Raw genomic sequence first — 13,261 nt, 5'->3', positions numbered from 1 at the left:
CCTTTTAAAAGAACGTCTGCCATTCCATTGGTTGCGGCCTCGTTGTGACGAGACGCTGAAACGGGCTGAAGAAAGTTACTGACTGTCATTTGAATCAGCTGTGTGAGGGAGACGGGGGCGAGTGTTTTACCTTGTCAAGGACCTCCTTCAACAACAGGTATTTGTTTACAAATTATTCTATTTTATGCATCTAAAAGGGCGTTTTTATTTCAGCTGTTCATAAATATCGCAAAAATATGATATGTTAATTTGTTTTTTTAATGACTGCAGTTATTTTAAAATGGGGAATAAACATTCTTATAGTAAGCTAATTAGCTTCGTTTCCGGCCCGTTTAAGTTATGCAAAAGTGATTATTTGTTAATTAAATAATGTTACTGCAAGTGTTCAGCAGAGCGCTGCAGCAGTAGGCATGCCCGGGCAAGCCTCGGTAGGATCTTCATTCAAACAAAGAAATAAATGGTCATTGTTATTTCCACATTTTCTAATGCATCCAAAGCAGCAGAAACACTTTATATTCATATACAGAATGCTAAATATCTATATGCTAAACATCGTCACAACATTCATTTAAATATGCACAGATCATCAACAATGTTGAAAACACCTGCCTAATGTTTTGTAACTCACTGTCTTACCACCAGAACAGCTCTGACCAGTCCGGACATTTCCATAAATGCCTGATTGGAATGAGCTCTGGACAGTTTGGTGCTCGGGTCCCTGCCTTGGGCTCTTTGCTAAAGCTATCCCTGAGCAGGTTTTGCCCTGTGATTTAGGCATGTTATCAAGGGGTGTTACGATACGACCACCTAACATCCACAGGATTTAAGTTGGTTAAACATTTAGTTCTCCTCTCCACTGGTCAATGGTTTCGATGCGTTGGCTGATTTGCTCGGTTGCTTTTTGTACACTGCTCAACAAGAAAAAAAGAAAAGAAAATTAAAGCAACACATCAGATCTGAGGGTTAAAAAATCTATACTGATATGGAAATGAAAATGATCAACTTACAGAGGGCTGAATTCAAAGACATATTGAAAATCAAAGTAAAAAAATGATGGAGCAGGCTAGTCCATTTTGTGGAAATTTTAATTGCAGCTAGTCACAATGGTACTTAGTAGTTTGTATGGTCCCCTGCCTGCCCCCCACCCAATGTGCTTGTAAGCATGCCTGACAAGATCAGGGCATGGTGATGGTATCCTGGGGGAATCTCCTCCCAGATCTGGACAGTCTAAGATGCAACCTGCTGGTGTTCAATGAGTTGAAACATAATGTTCTACAGGTGTTCTACTGGATTAAGGTAAGGCAAGCACGGGGGCCAGTCAGTGATATCAATTCTGTCCTCCTCCAGCAACTACCTGCGTACTCTCGCTACATGAGGCCAGGCAGTGTCGTGCAGCAGAGGACACCAGTGGTGGGCCTGCTAATTCTGGTATTCTCTGGCAAATGCCAGTCAGGCTCCAAGGTGTGGGCAGTGGCACCCTCATGAAGTCTATGATTGTTTAGTCAGAGACCTTCACACCAGGGTCCTGCTAGAGGTCCTTTTATTAGGGTGTGGCAGTGTTTATCCTGTTACTCCTTCCACAAAGGAGCAAACACGAGTCTTGCTGATGGGATAAGGACCCTCTACAGCACCGCCCAGCTCTCCTAGAGTAACTGCCTCTCGAAAGTGATCAAAAAACCCAGAAAAACATCTAAACCCAGAAGAGTTGAAGTTGCAAAGCATGGGCTGACATCATATTAAACTCTTTGGATTAAGAATATGTGTGTGAAGGCAGACGAGCAGTTACTTTTGGCAGTATAGTGTAGTTGCGGGGATTATGAAAAATGTATTTCCCATGTTTGATGATTTGCATGCGCACCTTGTCATGTTCTGATCCAGACATGGGCCACCTCCTCATCCACTACCCGCACCTCCTGCTGACTGTCAGCATGCTGGCCTGTCACTGTCTCGCGGTCAACGGGCTGTTTGAGTGGCTGAGGCTGACAGAGGCACCTCGAGCAGCAGCGCCTCCTCAACCAGCAGCAGTGGCTCCAGCACATCTTGCCAAAGACGCTCAGTTTGAGATGGCAACTGCAGATGAGAAGTTTTTAGCTGAGGCAAAGCAGATGGAGCTCAGCCCATTGGACAGCTGTCATTACAGGGTATGTGGGCCTTGAAAATCTGTATTTAATCCAGCGGACGAATAAAATGTTTTTGAACAATATTAGATTTAAGTTTGGAGAAGGTTGGGGAAAAGTGTTGTTAAGCGTCTTTCATATAAAATTCTGATGGAGCAGTTTTCAAGACATTGTTTAAACAGAGGAATCATGTTTTTCTGGTTTGTCTCCTCTTGTAGGTGATTGCTCAGCTAAAGTCAAGTTGTGACACCCTCTCAGAAGAAAAGCTCGCAAAGCTCGGAGTGGAACTGTTTAACTGTCAGGCAGAGATTGAGGGGCGCCAGACGTACCTATGCACAGAGGAGATGGTAAAAATATGATCTTGTACTGCTCGTCAGAAATGGCTTTAAAAAAGAGAGGAAAAAAAAATGTAATGTTGTGTGCTAATCTCAATTTTATGTGTTAGACCATCAAAGAGTGTACAGCAGACATGGATTCAGATACATGGAACGCTTACCACATAGTGAGCAACCGAGCACGCTCTGTTTGTTACGCAACTCGGCAGCAGCTTTTCCGGCGCAGAGCAGAGCACACAGTCAATGCACTCATCTCCACAGCCACCAGCCAGCTAGATGCAATGAAGGACCTGAAGGTAGGGCTGGGTTTAGAGGAAAAAAAATGTTTTTATTTCGCAAATCAGTGGTTTCTTGGGATTCATGGATCATTTTCAAACAGGAGGGCCAGGTAGAGTTGAAAGAACTGACTGCAGCATCACTGGACAAGCTGCTTGAAGGCCACAATGCTCTGCAGGCTCAACAGGGGAAGCTGCACGAGGGCCAGGAGCAGATGGAGAGTTCACTGAGGGACAACCTGGAGCGTCTGGGTCAGGAAAAAGCTCTCATCGCCTCTGGACAGGAGCTGGTAGCTCAGCTCATTCAGGGAATTACAAAAAGAATGGGTGAGAATTTTAAATTTTTCTGTATTTTTATTCTATTCTGTTAAAATTATACACTGAAAGGTCTTCTTCATGTGCTCATCTAAACTGGAAACCATACAAACCCTAGCAAAAATGATGGCATTTTTGAAGACATCAGTCTTCATTCTGTTTCGGGCACGACTGTAAATAATCTGACATAAAGGCTTTTTCCATGTGCTAACAATCAAATAGCAGCAGTTTGTAAATGGGTTTACTACTGACTATGGATAAAAGAAACTGTCAGATTACAAAATACTTGAAGATGTGCTGAATGACTTCTGGAAGTTTTAACTTTCCCCTTTAAATAGGATAAAATATGGAACTGCAATTCTCTTTAACAAAACACTGTAAACACACCTGATGCCACATCACGTAGCATGGATTTTATTCTTGCCGCATGTCTTTCTGTCCACCTTTTTTAGAGAATGTGAGCGAGCATCTCCAAATCCAGGGCTCGGAGGTGCAGGACAGCCACAAGGCGATTGTCAAGGACCTGGCAGATGTAAGACACCAAGCTCAGGACATCTATCAGAAAATTGGTAAATGGCTGCAATCATTTGTAGTTTATAAAACTATCCCCCCAAGCAATGTGCTTACATATCTTTTTGTATTTTCTCCACCCTGTGGCTGAGTAGACCACAGTATGATAGAGTTTCTGCAGTATCAGGATCAGACCTCCCAGTACTACACTGACCTGATGAACAAGTTGGAGCGCATGAACAGCACCCTGGGAGGCATGCTTCACTACCTCGATAACATGCAGAGCCGCATAGAGGACAGGCTTCACATGATCCAGGGCTACCTCGGATGGGCAGGTGTGACACAGCAGCCACAGGGCACACTCTGTTTTTATAGGGTCTTTTCCTGCTACAGAGAAGTTGGATAATTGACTGTCAGCAGGACACATTTAGAAATGAATTCTTTACATTCTCTTTGACTAAAAAAAAAAAAGGTTTCTCTATGACTTAAGAATTCTTTTTCTTGTGGTTTTTGCTCGAACAGGTCTAAGTCTGACAGCTATGTGGACATGCATCACACACACAGGCTACTTTGTACTGTGTGCAGTCCTGCTGATATTCCTGCACTGTCCTGGTTTCTCTCGAGCCATGCTGCTGCTCACTGTGCCTCTCAATGCAGTGGCTGAAGTCAACCAGCAGCCAGCGCTGGATCTCACCAGCCTCAGCCTGCTGCTGCTCACTCTGTCTCTGGGTATCAACATAAAGTCACTTAAGAGGAAAATACTTTAGCTCCAGTTTTCTGAAGCATTTGTCACAGTGTGAGTTTTGTTTCTGCAGGTCACTGGTTTGTGAATTGGCTGTGGGCATGCTTCCAGATCACAAAAAAGCTGACCAGTCCACTGCCACTCAGCTCATGCACCATTGTGGAACCGCAGAAGCAGCCTTGCAACTCTTATCCACCATCATCTACACCACAGAAGTGAGTATGTTGCACACTAGAACTGCAACTTGCATATTGGTCTTTGAAAATGTTGAATTTAACGGACTTCACTGAATGTGAAGGCCATCACTATCTTGGTGTTTTGAAACTGGACAAGAGGGGTGGCATCTCCATGCTGATGGACCCTGGTAGCAGCTATCAATTATAATATAGAGACAGTAATTTATTAAATGAGCACCATGTTGTAGATGTTAAACTTAGCTAATTATTTAATCTAGCTCAATCATAAACTCTTGAGTTTACTGGTCAGTTCTCAAACTGGTAACTGATGATTTGTTTGATCAAGTAAACAATGAAGTTTGAACTCCACACGGTCAGTAAGAGCTTCAGGCAGTAGAACATGTGTTGTTGTCTACACCAAATAAACAATGATTCATTTTTGCATCTATTGGACCTATTTTCTATCCTTTTGTGCTCAGAGATGAAAAAGATGACATCATTGAGCAAGACGACCTGTTGAATGAGGACAGCTTTTTATCAGGTGGGAAATGCATGCTGAACCTTTTTACAGTGAATCCTGTTCAAGAGCAGTGCTCTTTCTATAAATTCAGCTTCTCAGTTTTGCTGTCAAACATGTTTGTGTTCAGGTGAACTTGGCATGTCAGCTGTGTCTCCACCTCAGAGGAAGCTTGCGCCAGAGTCGAGGCTTATGCCAGTAATTGGTACACCAAATCACTCCACTCCCAGGTTTATACCAAAGCCACTTTCTTCAGCGGTAAGCAAACTGAGTTAATGCTTTAAGAAATGTAAAAACTGTATTCTCAGTGCATCACTAGTGGCAAGCAAGACAAATATTGTTTAATTTAAATCTGTTTTAGGCTCTTTGTGACGATATACCACTGAGGAACCTGGGAGGTGTTTTTGATTCAATCACTGACTCGCATGATATAGGGAATGATTCACGAAGTGCAAGTCCCACTCCATCATTAGTCAGCAACAGGTCAGTAGCTCCAATTACATGCACACGTTTTTCTGTTTGAAGACTTCAGCTAAATTGTTTATATGGACTTTGATTTAATGTACTTTGGGTTTTAGATATAACTGGAACCCTGACATTTGAAATGAACATGTCACGTTAGGGATTCTAGCTGCTGGCTCACCAGTTTTCACTGAAATCATACATAAATGGGAGTAAGAGTCTCCAAGAGCTTTTGGCTTATAGGAGTTGTTTCAATGTATACTGACCTCATTATTTGAAACTGTGGAATTAATAAATTGCCCTCCAATATAACCGCATTATAATCGGTAAAAGGGAAATATGACTTGTTAAAGCGCATCTTTCTGTTTTTCCTGCCTTCAGCTCAGTGTCAGGCCGTCAGCTGTGCAATGGCATCACAAAAACAGGGAAACCCTGTAAGAAGAGAGCCGTGTCAGGACAGGAGTACTGCAGAGTCCACGAAGGGGGGCACTCCTCGTATGTCCAGTTTTAACAGGCTCAACCGTCTGTTTTCTGTAAAAACTGTATACTGTAATGAAATATTGTTTTTTACTAAGTTCTGTCTGCACTGCCCAGCAAGTAAGATTGCTGAATGAACACTACATCTGTAGATATTTTAAATGTTTTTAGACTTTTATTTAGCTTTTCGTGTTTAATAAAAATGAAAAAACTCTTATCAAAATAAGCTTTATTATCCGAGTATGTGCATGTACACACTCAAGGAACTGGGCTCAGTTTTTTGTCTTAATTCCATGCTCTTTATTGCTTTCAATGTACTTAGGAGAACTTGGAAACAGACAGTAGCAATGTGACACAGATGAACATGTATAGCCTATTCATAGTGGTGGGTAATTGGTTCTATATATAGATGGAGGGAGAGAGCTGTGTGTCATATAGGTATAACCGAAGAGTATGTACTGCATGGTTTCAGTAAAAGCTGTGGTGGACGTTTTAGTAGAGACATGTGAGCAATGGCCTGTGAAAAGCTGCTCTCTAGCACCTACCAAAGGGAAGGAACTGGAAGAGGTATCCTGGGTGTGATGGATCTGAGTGTTTCCTAATTCTGAGTTTGTACAAATCCAAAGAGTTTCTTGCAGACCTGACTTGTCCACTGTAGTCTGTTCTCATCCTCTTTGGTTTGATCCATACACTGATGGACATGCAGGAAACAGACTGGATTGCTGCAGAGTAGAAATGGACCAATAGCTCCTGAGCTGGTGCAGGAGGTCCATCCTCTTCTGGACCTCTTTGATAATTGCTTAGTTGAATCAAGGACACATCCTAAAACCTGCAGGACACCAGCCCTTGAGGCCTGGAGTTTCCCCAACCCTGATCTATACACTTCTGTATAGATCAGGGTTCTGTGTCTGTTATAAAGTGAAGCATGAGTAATAGTGCTCTCCAGCAGAACTGAATCCTTGTTTTGTCATCTTTTTTATGGCATATGAACATGTACAGAAATAAAAATCTCAATCTGTGACATAAGTGTTTCATATTAAGGGTAGGACACTTGAGACACATTGCAGATATAAAATATTTATTTTGCTCTGATTTGTTTAAAAAAAAACAAAAACCCAAACCACTAGCCCACATAATGCTCAATTATATAAACTGGATCAATGCCAAGTAATTCGAACATTCAAATCCCAAACCCTTCAATAACAAACAAAGTCAAAACAATTCTGATTTCTGAATTAATTATGTTGTGCCAGCACCTGGATTACAAGATTGAAGCAGCCCGTTTCCCACCTGAAATGATAAACACTACCACAGTGAATAAAACAAAAACTTCTTCATACGGGTCGTAGAATAGGTGATGACATCATTGTTCTTTTACTGAAGGACAGTGGACCCCACGATCTGTACGTTCCACGCTCAGCTGGATGATCTAGTTTAGATTAAAACAGTTGGATTAAATCTGAGATGATTGAACTCTTCCTGCTGGTAACACTGACACTGGAAACCACAATCAGCAACTCTGCAATTTAAGTTAAAACTGGGAGGGAAGGAAAAAAACCAAAAACAATAAGCTTACATGTAGCTCAGCACCCTTTAAAATTCGACTAGAGAAAAATATAGTGAGGGACAGTAGAAAAATGGCAGAAAATCCTTCTTTTAAATCAATAGGCTACAGCACAATTAATGTCTGTCCTTTTAAAAGCAAATACAAAGAGCGCCTAAATGGGAAAACGAGCTGAAAGCACCTGAATTTAGAGGGCGTAGAAGAAGAACGCTCTTCCTCACAGCAGCTGGACGGATTCAGCAATGATGACTTTAAGCCCTAGCCTACAGACTAATAGTAAATTTCATATGTGTATTATTTCCTATTGACTGAGGGGGCACCTCTAAATGCAAGTACAGAGTATGCTAAATGATCATGATTTTGCAGTGGTCTCTTAAATGCTTGAAATGCTTCTCTAACATTGAGTCCACAATCACAACCATAGCCAGTATATGATAGATGGACTTCACTACTGTGATTTTACCCTTTGCTTAGTGAAGTTGTTGCAATTTTTGCAATTATCAATTTGGTGTTTTGAAACCAGATGTGATGAGGTAAGGTACTGACTTGTCATTGAACGTCTCTTTATAATAACTAAGACTTGAATCTAGCTACAGAGCTCAAGCTCATAAGGAAAGTGTTTACTGAGGTCCCAGATTGTGGATGACCACAGATTTCTACATGACTGGACTGCTTTTTACAATTGCAGGAGTCACCCCCTGCTGGCCATTAAAAAGAATGCAGGTTAAGGCACTTCTGCATTAGCTCACAATTTAGACCTGGCAGCTACACCCACCTTTTATATACAGACAAGGATTCTAACCAGTTCCTCACACAAGAATGATGCCACCATGGCTCAGTGGCATCATTTCAGTCCAATACTTTTCAAACTGGCATTCTGACAAATCATCCACGATTTAATCCAGCTAAATACAGAAAAGGGGTCCCAGGTCCTGCACCCAACATTCAGCACAAAACATAGCATGGTGCTGCAGAAAGAGGGCAACAACAGTAAGACTCAACACCAACTGCCTTGTGTTTGTGCAGTGAAGCACTTTGTTTTCCATGAGCTCTCTCTCTCCACCACCAGATTCTTTACCAACACAACAGCAGATGAAACAAGAATTTGCACCGATTTGTTTGGCAGTCTTCTCACTTCCTGGCTGTGTCATAGTTGGCAACAAACCAATCACAGGTTTCTTTTAAAGCTGCAAGTGAAAAGAACCAGACAAGTCAGTCAACTGATGGAGTCTTTTGAAATTCCTACACTGATAGCATCTAAATGTCAAGCTTTACGTCAGCCGCACCTTGGTTGAAGGGGGTGAAAGTGAAGTCTGGCAGGTACCGGCACAGCTTTGCATTGCTGGCCGTCTTTTTGAACTGTCCGTCTGCTTTACTGGTGTCAAACTGAATGTCACAGGTAAAGGAAACAACAAGACAACAAGAAGAAATTTTGGGGTTTTCTCTATAGTAGTGTACAGTCTTTACCTTACAACATAAAGCGCTTTGAGGTGACTGCTGTTGTGATTTAGCGCTATATAAATAAAACTGAACTGAATTTAACGTTAATCTTCCAAATCCACTGTCAAAAACAAATAACTTGCATTACTGAAAGGATACCACAACTTCTCCTTTAAAGCCCAATGCGTCAACAACAGCTTCTGCTGCTTCTTTGATCGACACTTCATCTTCCTCACCAACTGGAAGCAACAGATGTTGCATTTTAAGAACACTTCTTCTTAAACTGCCATCATCATTGCTCTATGTCATAGAGTCTATGAGGACTCACCAGAGAGAATGATTGGCTCAACTTCTGGATACTCCCTCAGGACCCAGAGGAAAAGACGAGCCAGGTCCAAAGAGTAAATGAACTGTCTTCTAGGTGTGCCAGAGCCCCACACCACCAAGGGTTTCCCCTCCTCTGAACAGTACAACATGTAGATGAAGTCACGTGTCCATTTACACCACCAAAAACTTGTAAATGCTTAAAGAGAAATGCTGGAATGACAATGGGGTTTTTTGGGACTTAAAAATTCACAACTTACTTTGAGCAATGTATGCTTTATGTATAAGACCTGGTAGCACATGACCATCTTCGATGCTAAAGTTGTCATGAGGACCAAACACATTAGTGGGAATCACAGCTGTATAGCAACGCCCATGCTGCTGTAAATATGCTCTGTGAAGCACACACAGGAAAAAAAGTTTTAAATGCATTTCCTGAAAAATAGGCAGAGACATCATGCGAGGGTGACACAGCAGTATGGGAGAATTCTCAAACACTAATATGGCAAATGTCCTGTGAAACTATACACATGCTAAACAGAAGTATAACTAAAAACTGTTGGGATTATGTTGGTCAGCCGCAAGGTCACGATTGTTTTACCCCTTTGAAACACCCTGCATTTGTTGATCTTTTAAGACAACAAATTCCTTGCTGGACTTCTTGAAAATAAAGTGGTTTTACTGCTCCTGTTAACCAAAGTGTCCTCTTCCTGTCATCTTGGCTAGAACTGTTCTAAACCAACCTGCCAGGGAGGGAGTTGAGAGCTGGGAGAGCTGAGAGAAAGCACGTTGCGGTAGAGGATATAGAAATGAGACCTAGAAGGCAGAGAAGACATAACGTACCTGTTGTGGACATCAATCATCCTCTTTGCATAGGCGTAGCCAAAGTTGGACTCATGAGGTGGACCGTTGTGGATCTGTAGTAAAGGGAAGCGCATGTGAGCTACTCTTTTCCAAATGCGCTGATACACAGAAAGAGCAGGGAGGTATATTTACCATGGTCTCATCAATAGGATAGGTCGTCTTATCAGGAAAGATGCAGGTGGACAGGCAGGAAACAACCTTGACCACGCCCACTTCATGCGCCGCCTGCAGCACATTGTCATTGATGTAGATGTTGTTCCTCTGGAAAGTAAATAAAGCAGGATGAGCATCACAAACCTGAATCTAGATAGTATACATTCATAACATTTCTATTAAATGAGTTTATTAGATGAACAGGTTCCTCATACCCAGAAGTCCAGGTTGTACTTCATGTTCTTGAAAAGCCCTCCAACCATAGCAGCCAGGTGGATGACGTGCGTAGGCCGGTGTTTCTCAAACACTGCCCGGGTCTGGTCCATATTCCTGAGGAGAGGCCACCAGCAGGTTAATGGTATCAAAACATGTGACAGCATTTTATCTTGAAGAAGAGCAGCTCTCACATGAGGTTGGCATCTTTGGAGGACAGAAATATCCATTCCTCCCCCTCCTTGGCTACTCCTTCTTCCTTCACCACATGCTGTATGGCCCTGCCCACCAACCCGGATGCACCTGTCACCAACACCCTCATGGGATCGCCCATGTTTATCTAGATAGTGGAACATGAACAATTCAGCACAGGACGAGTCACAGCGAAACTCTGATTAACATACAAGCTATAAACATCGTGAAACTTTCTAAAGCTAACAGGTTTATCTGTGTTTTCATGTAGTAAAGTGTGCTATTTGTAAGATGCTTCCTGGTTTTTATCTGAGATGATTAACCCGTACAAAACCATACTGGAGCAGATTGTGTACATATATAGTTGCATATGTGCCACGTACACCGCACACGACCATTCAGACAAGCTAACATTATTAGCTGTTAGGTGGCGGTAATCGCCGTCATCGTTCCTTGGAACTCGACAGAGTAAAAAACTAATTACCTCGTAAGTTTACTTTTTTTCCTACAAGCGACATATCAGTGCTAGAAATCCTCGTTAACTCAGAGTTAAACAAATAAGCTAGCATTATAAAGAACTCTTTTACCTGTTTGAAAGCTGAGAACACAGAACAGAGAAGCCGGTTTCTTCTCTTCGCCGCCTCCTCCTTCTTCTTCTAAGTTTTATTTGCGGTTGGCAAAGAACTGAATGGTGCATTATCGCCACCAACTGGTGTGGAATGTGACTGGAACGTTGCTCAAAAGAAAAAAAAAACCCTCAAATCTTCCTAAGCCATTTATTCTCTTTTAAAAACTGAAATAAGGTCTGATAACGTTTACTTCTAGAGTTCTTTTGCAGTATACCAATAACATCTAGTTTCATTTTTATGTTACTGAGGTTTTAGGTCAGTTGTCTTTTCTCCACCTGAGCTGCTGCTCCTTCTTCTTCTTCTATCTTTTTATGACGGTTGGCAAACCACTTCAGGTATATTACCGCCACCTTCTGGACGGGGATTCTTTTCCGTAGGCTGTCCATTCACCATCCTTCCCTCCAGCGACCCTAGAGGCTTCTTGCTGGTTCTCTTTTATCTCCCCTTGCTTATGATGCCCTTCCACGCATATTAAGGATAAAACTGTTGTCGGAACCATACTGAATTTCACCAGAGAAACACACACACACACACACACACACACACACACACACACACACACACACACACACACACACACACATATGAAGAGAGAGAGAGAGAGTATGCATAGCATGCAAACAGCTACCAAACAGCCATCATAATTCGTCACATAATGAGAACAGGACAAATCAACAATTGACAATGACTAATTAATATTAAAATCTGTAACATAATGTATTCTTTGGAGTTTAGTCTGTTACTGTTACTATTTTTACCATTTCTTCTTGGAGCAACTGTAACCCACATAACTTCCTTAGGGATTAATAAAGTATTCTGATTCTGATTGTTTCAGGATGACCTGCCATTATCCAATGACACATCTGCTTACCTGTATCTTTTGCTCGTTTCTCCTCCTCTTCTTTTCTCTTTTTTCTAAACTGAGCTGCTGATGGTTTTGAACTTTTCTTGTCCATCTTACATTGGTTTTAATTTTGCACTCCAGTAAGAACACCCATCCCCCAACCCGAGGATCACCACAACATAACCTAATAGACCTACACCTTAGTTCACAGATTCACTTTGTCTAAGGTGTATTTCTGGGATTTCGCACAACCAGGATTCATATCATGAATACACAATGGGCTTGGATTTACATTATTATGAATGAAATGTGCTCTATTTGGAAGCAGCAGGTCTCCCTCCCCTTTCGACAGGTTGTGTGTGAGACTTTAAATCATCAAACTGTAAATTATAAATTTTAAATTGTTATTGATCCCTTTACCCCTGGTCCTAAAGTGTATATTTATTTTCTTACTCTTCTTATATTTATTGTTTGTTTATTTGCACTGCTGTAACTGGAGCCTCGTCATCCCATCTCTCTATATACTGTACTGTATGTAGCGGAGATGACAATAAAGTTTACTTTGACTTCAGCAGCAAGCAGGCGCACCGAGGGCTCTCGCGCTCGCTTTTCGCCTATAGAATTTTGAAAACAAAACAAAACATCGGTGCAAATTATAAGCCTGTATCATTATGTCTGGTCCCTGTGCAGCAAGCAGCAGGCGCACTTCGCAAACGGAGGGCGCCCTTACTCCCAGCAATTGGGCGATAGAAAACCGATCGGTGCCTATGCCATTCCCAATATGCGCTGGCTGATGTCGGGGCTGCATGAGTACGAGCAATTTAATTATTTATTTATTTATTTATTTTTTGCCGATGCCCGTGATGCCGCCCCCCACCACTATGCCGCCCCGGGCAACCGCCCGTGTCGCCGGTATCTAAAACCGCTACTGCTTCCAGGTGTATGCATTCTGTCTCTTCAGCTACTTTTCTCTTCTTTACACAACTACCGCTTTCCCACACTGTCAATCTCAATAGTGACGTTACTGTAGACCAGTCATCTTCTTGCCTGCCTTTTTCGAGCAAATCAGCCTCCGTGTTGCTTGGTTAAAATCTGTGCTTTCCATCATTTTC

General features: G+C 42.0%; 2 protein-coding genes across 3 annotated transcripts; one reads left to right on the top strand and one right to left on the bottom strand.

Moving 5' to 3' along the window:
* Positions 1-25: 25 nt before the first annotated feature.
* bmb (brambleberry) lies at positions 26-6,421 on the top strand. Its single transcript, XM_031752791.2, has 13 exons — positions 26-157; positions 1,879-2,141; positions 2,336-2,464; positions 2,563-2,748; positions 2,832-3,054; positions 3,495-3,611; positions 3,708-3,887; positions 4,075-4,281; positions 4,368-4,509; positions 4,950-5,011; positions 5,118-5,245; positions 5,349-5,470; positions 5,831-6,421. Exons 2-13 carry the CDS (start codon positions 1,881-1,883, stop codon positions 5,958-5,960), a joined length of 1,887 nt encoding a protein of 628 aa, XP_031608651.1. The 5' UTR covers positions 26-157; positions 1,879-1,880; the 3' UTR covers positions 5,961-6,421.
* Positions 6,422-6,987: 566 nt separating this feature from the next.
* On the bottom strand, positions 6,988-11,570 carry LOC116330452 (GDP-L-fucose synthase). 2 transcript variants are annotated; one of them, XM_031752787.2, is made up of 10 exons: positions 11,264-11,568; positions 10,679-10,824; positions 10,487-10,601; positions 10,251-10,379; positions 10,098-10,171; positions 9,515-9,648; positions 9,259-9,390; positions 9,090-9,169; positions 8,777-8,876; positions 6,988-8,677 (listed from the first exon to the last, which is right to left on the bottom strand). In XM_031752787.2, the coding sequence occupies exons 2-10, from the start codon at positions 10,816-10,818 to the stop codon at positions 8,622-8,624; spliced, it is 960 nt and encodes a 319-aa protein (XP_031608647.1). In that variant the 5' UTR covers positions 10,819-10,824; positions 11,264-11,568; the 3' UTR covers positions 6,988-8,621. The 2 variants fall into 2 exon arrangements, with proteins under 2 accessions (XP_031608647.1, XP_031608649.1); XM_031752789.2 differs by lacking the exons at positions 8,777-8,876; positions 9,090-9,169 and having other exon boundaries at positions 6,988-7,355; positions 11,264-11,570.
* Positions 11,571-13,261: the final 1,691 nt, after the last annotated feature.

Source organism: Oreochromis aureus, linkage group 17, assembly GCF_013358895.1.
Source record: "Oreochromis aureus strain Israel breed Guangdong linkage group 17, ZZ_aureus, whole genome shotgun sequence".
Lineage (NCBI taxonomy): Eukaryota > Metazoa > Chordata > Actinopteri > Cichliformes > Cichlidae > Oreochromis > Oreochromis aureus.
This window is presented reverse-complemented; position numbering and strand designations above follow the sequence as displayed.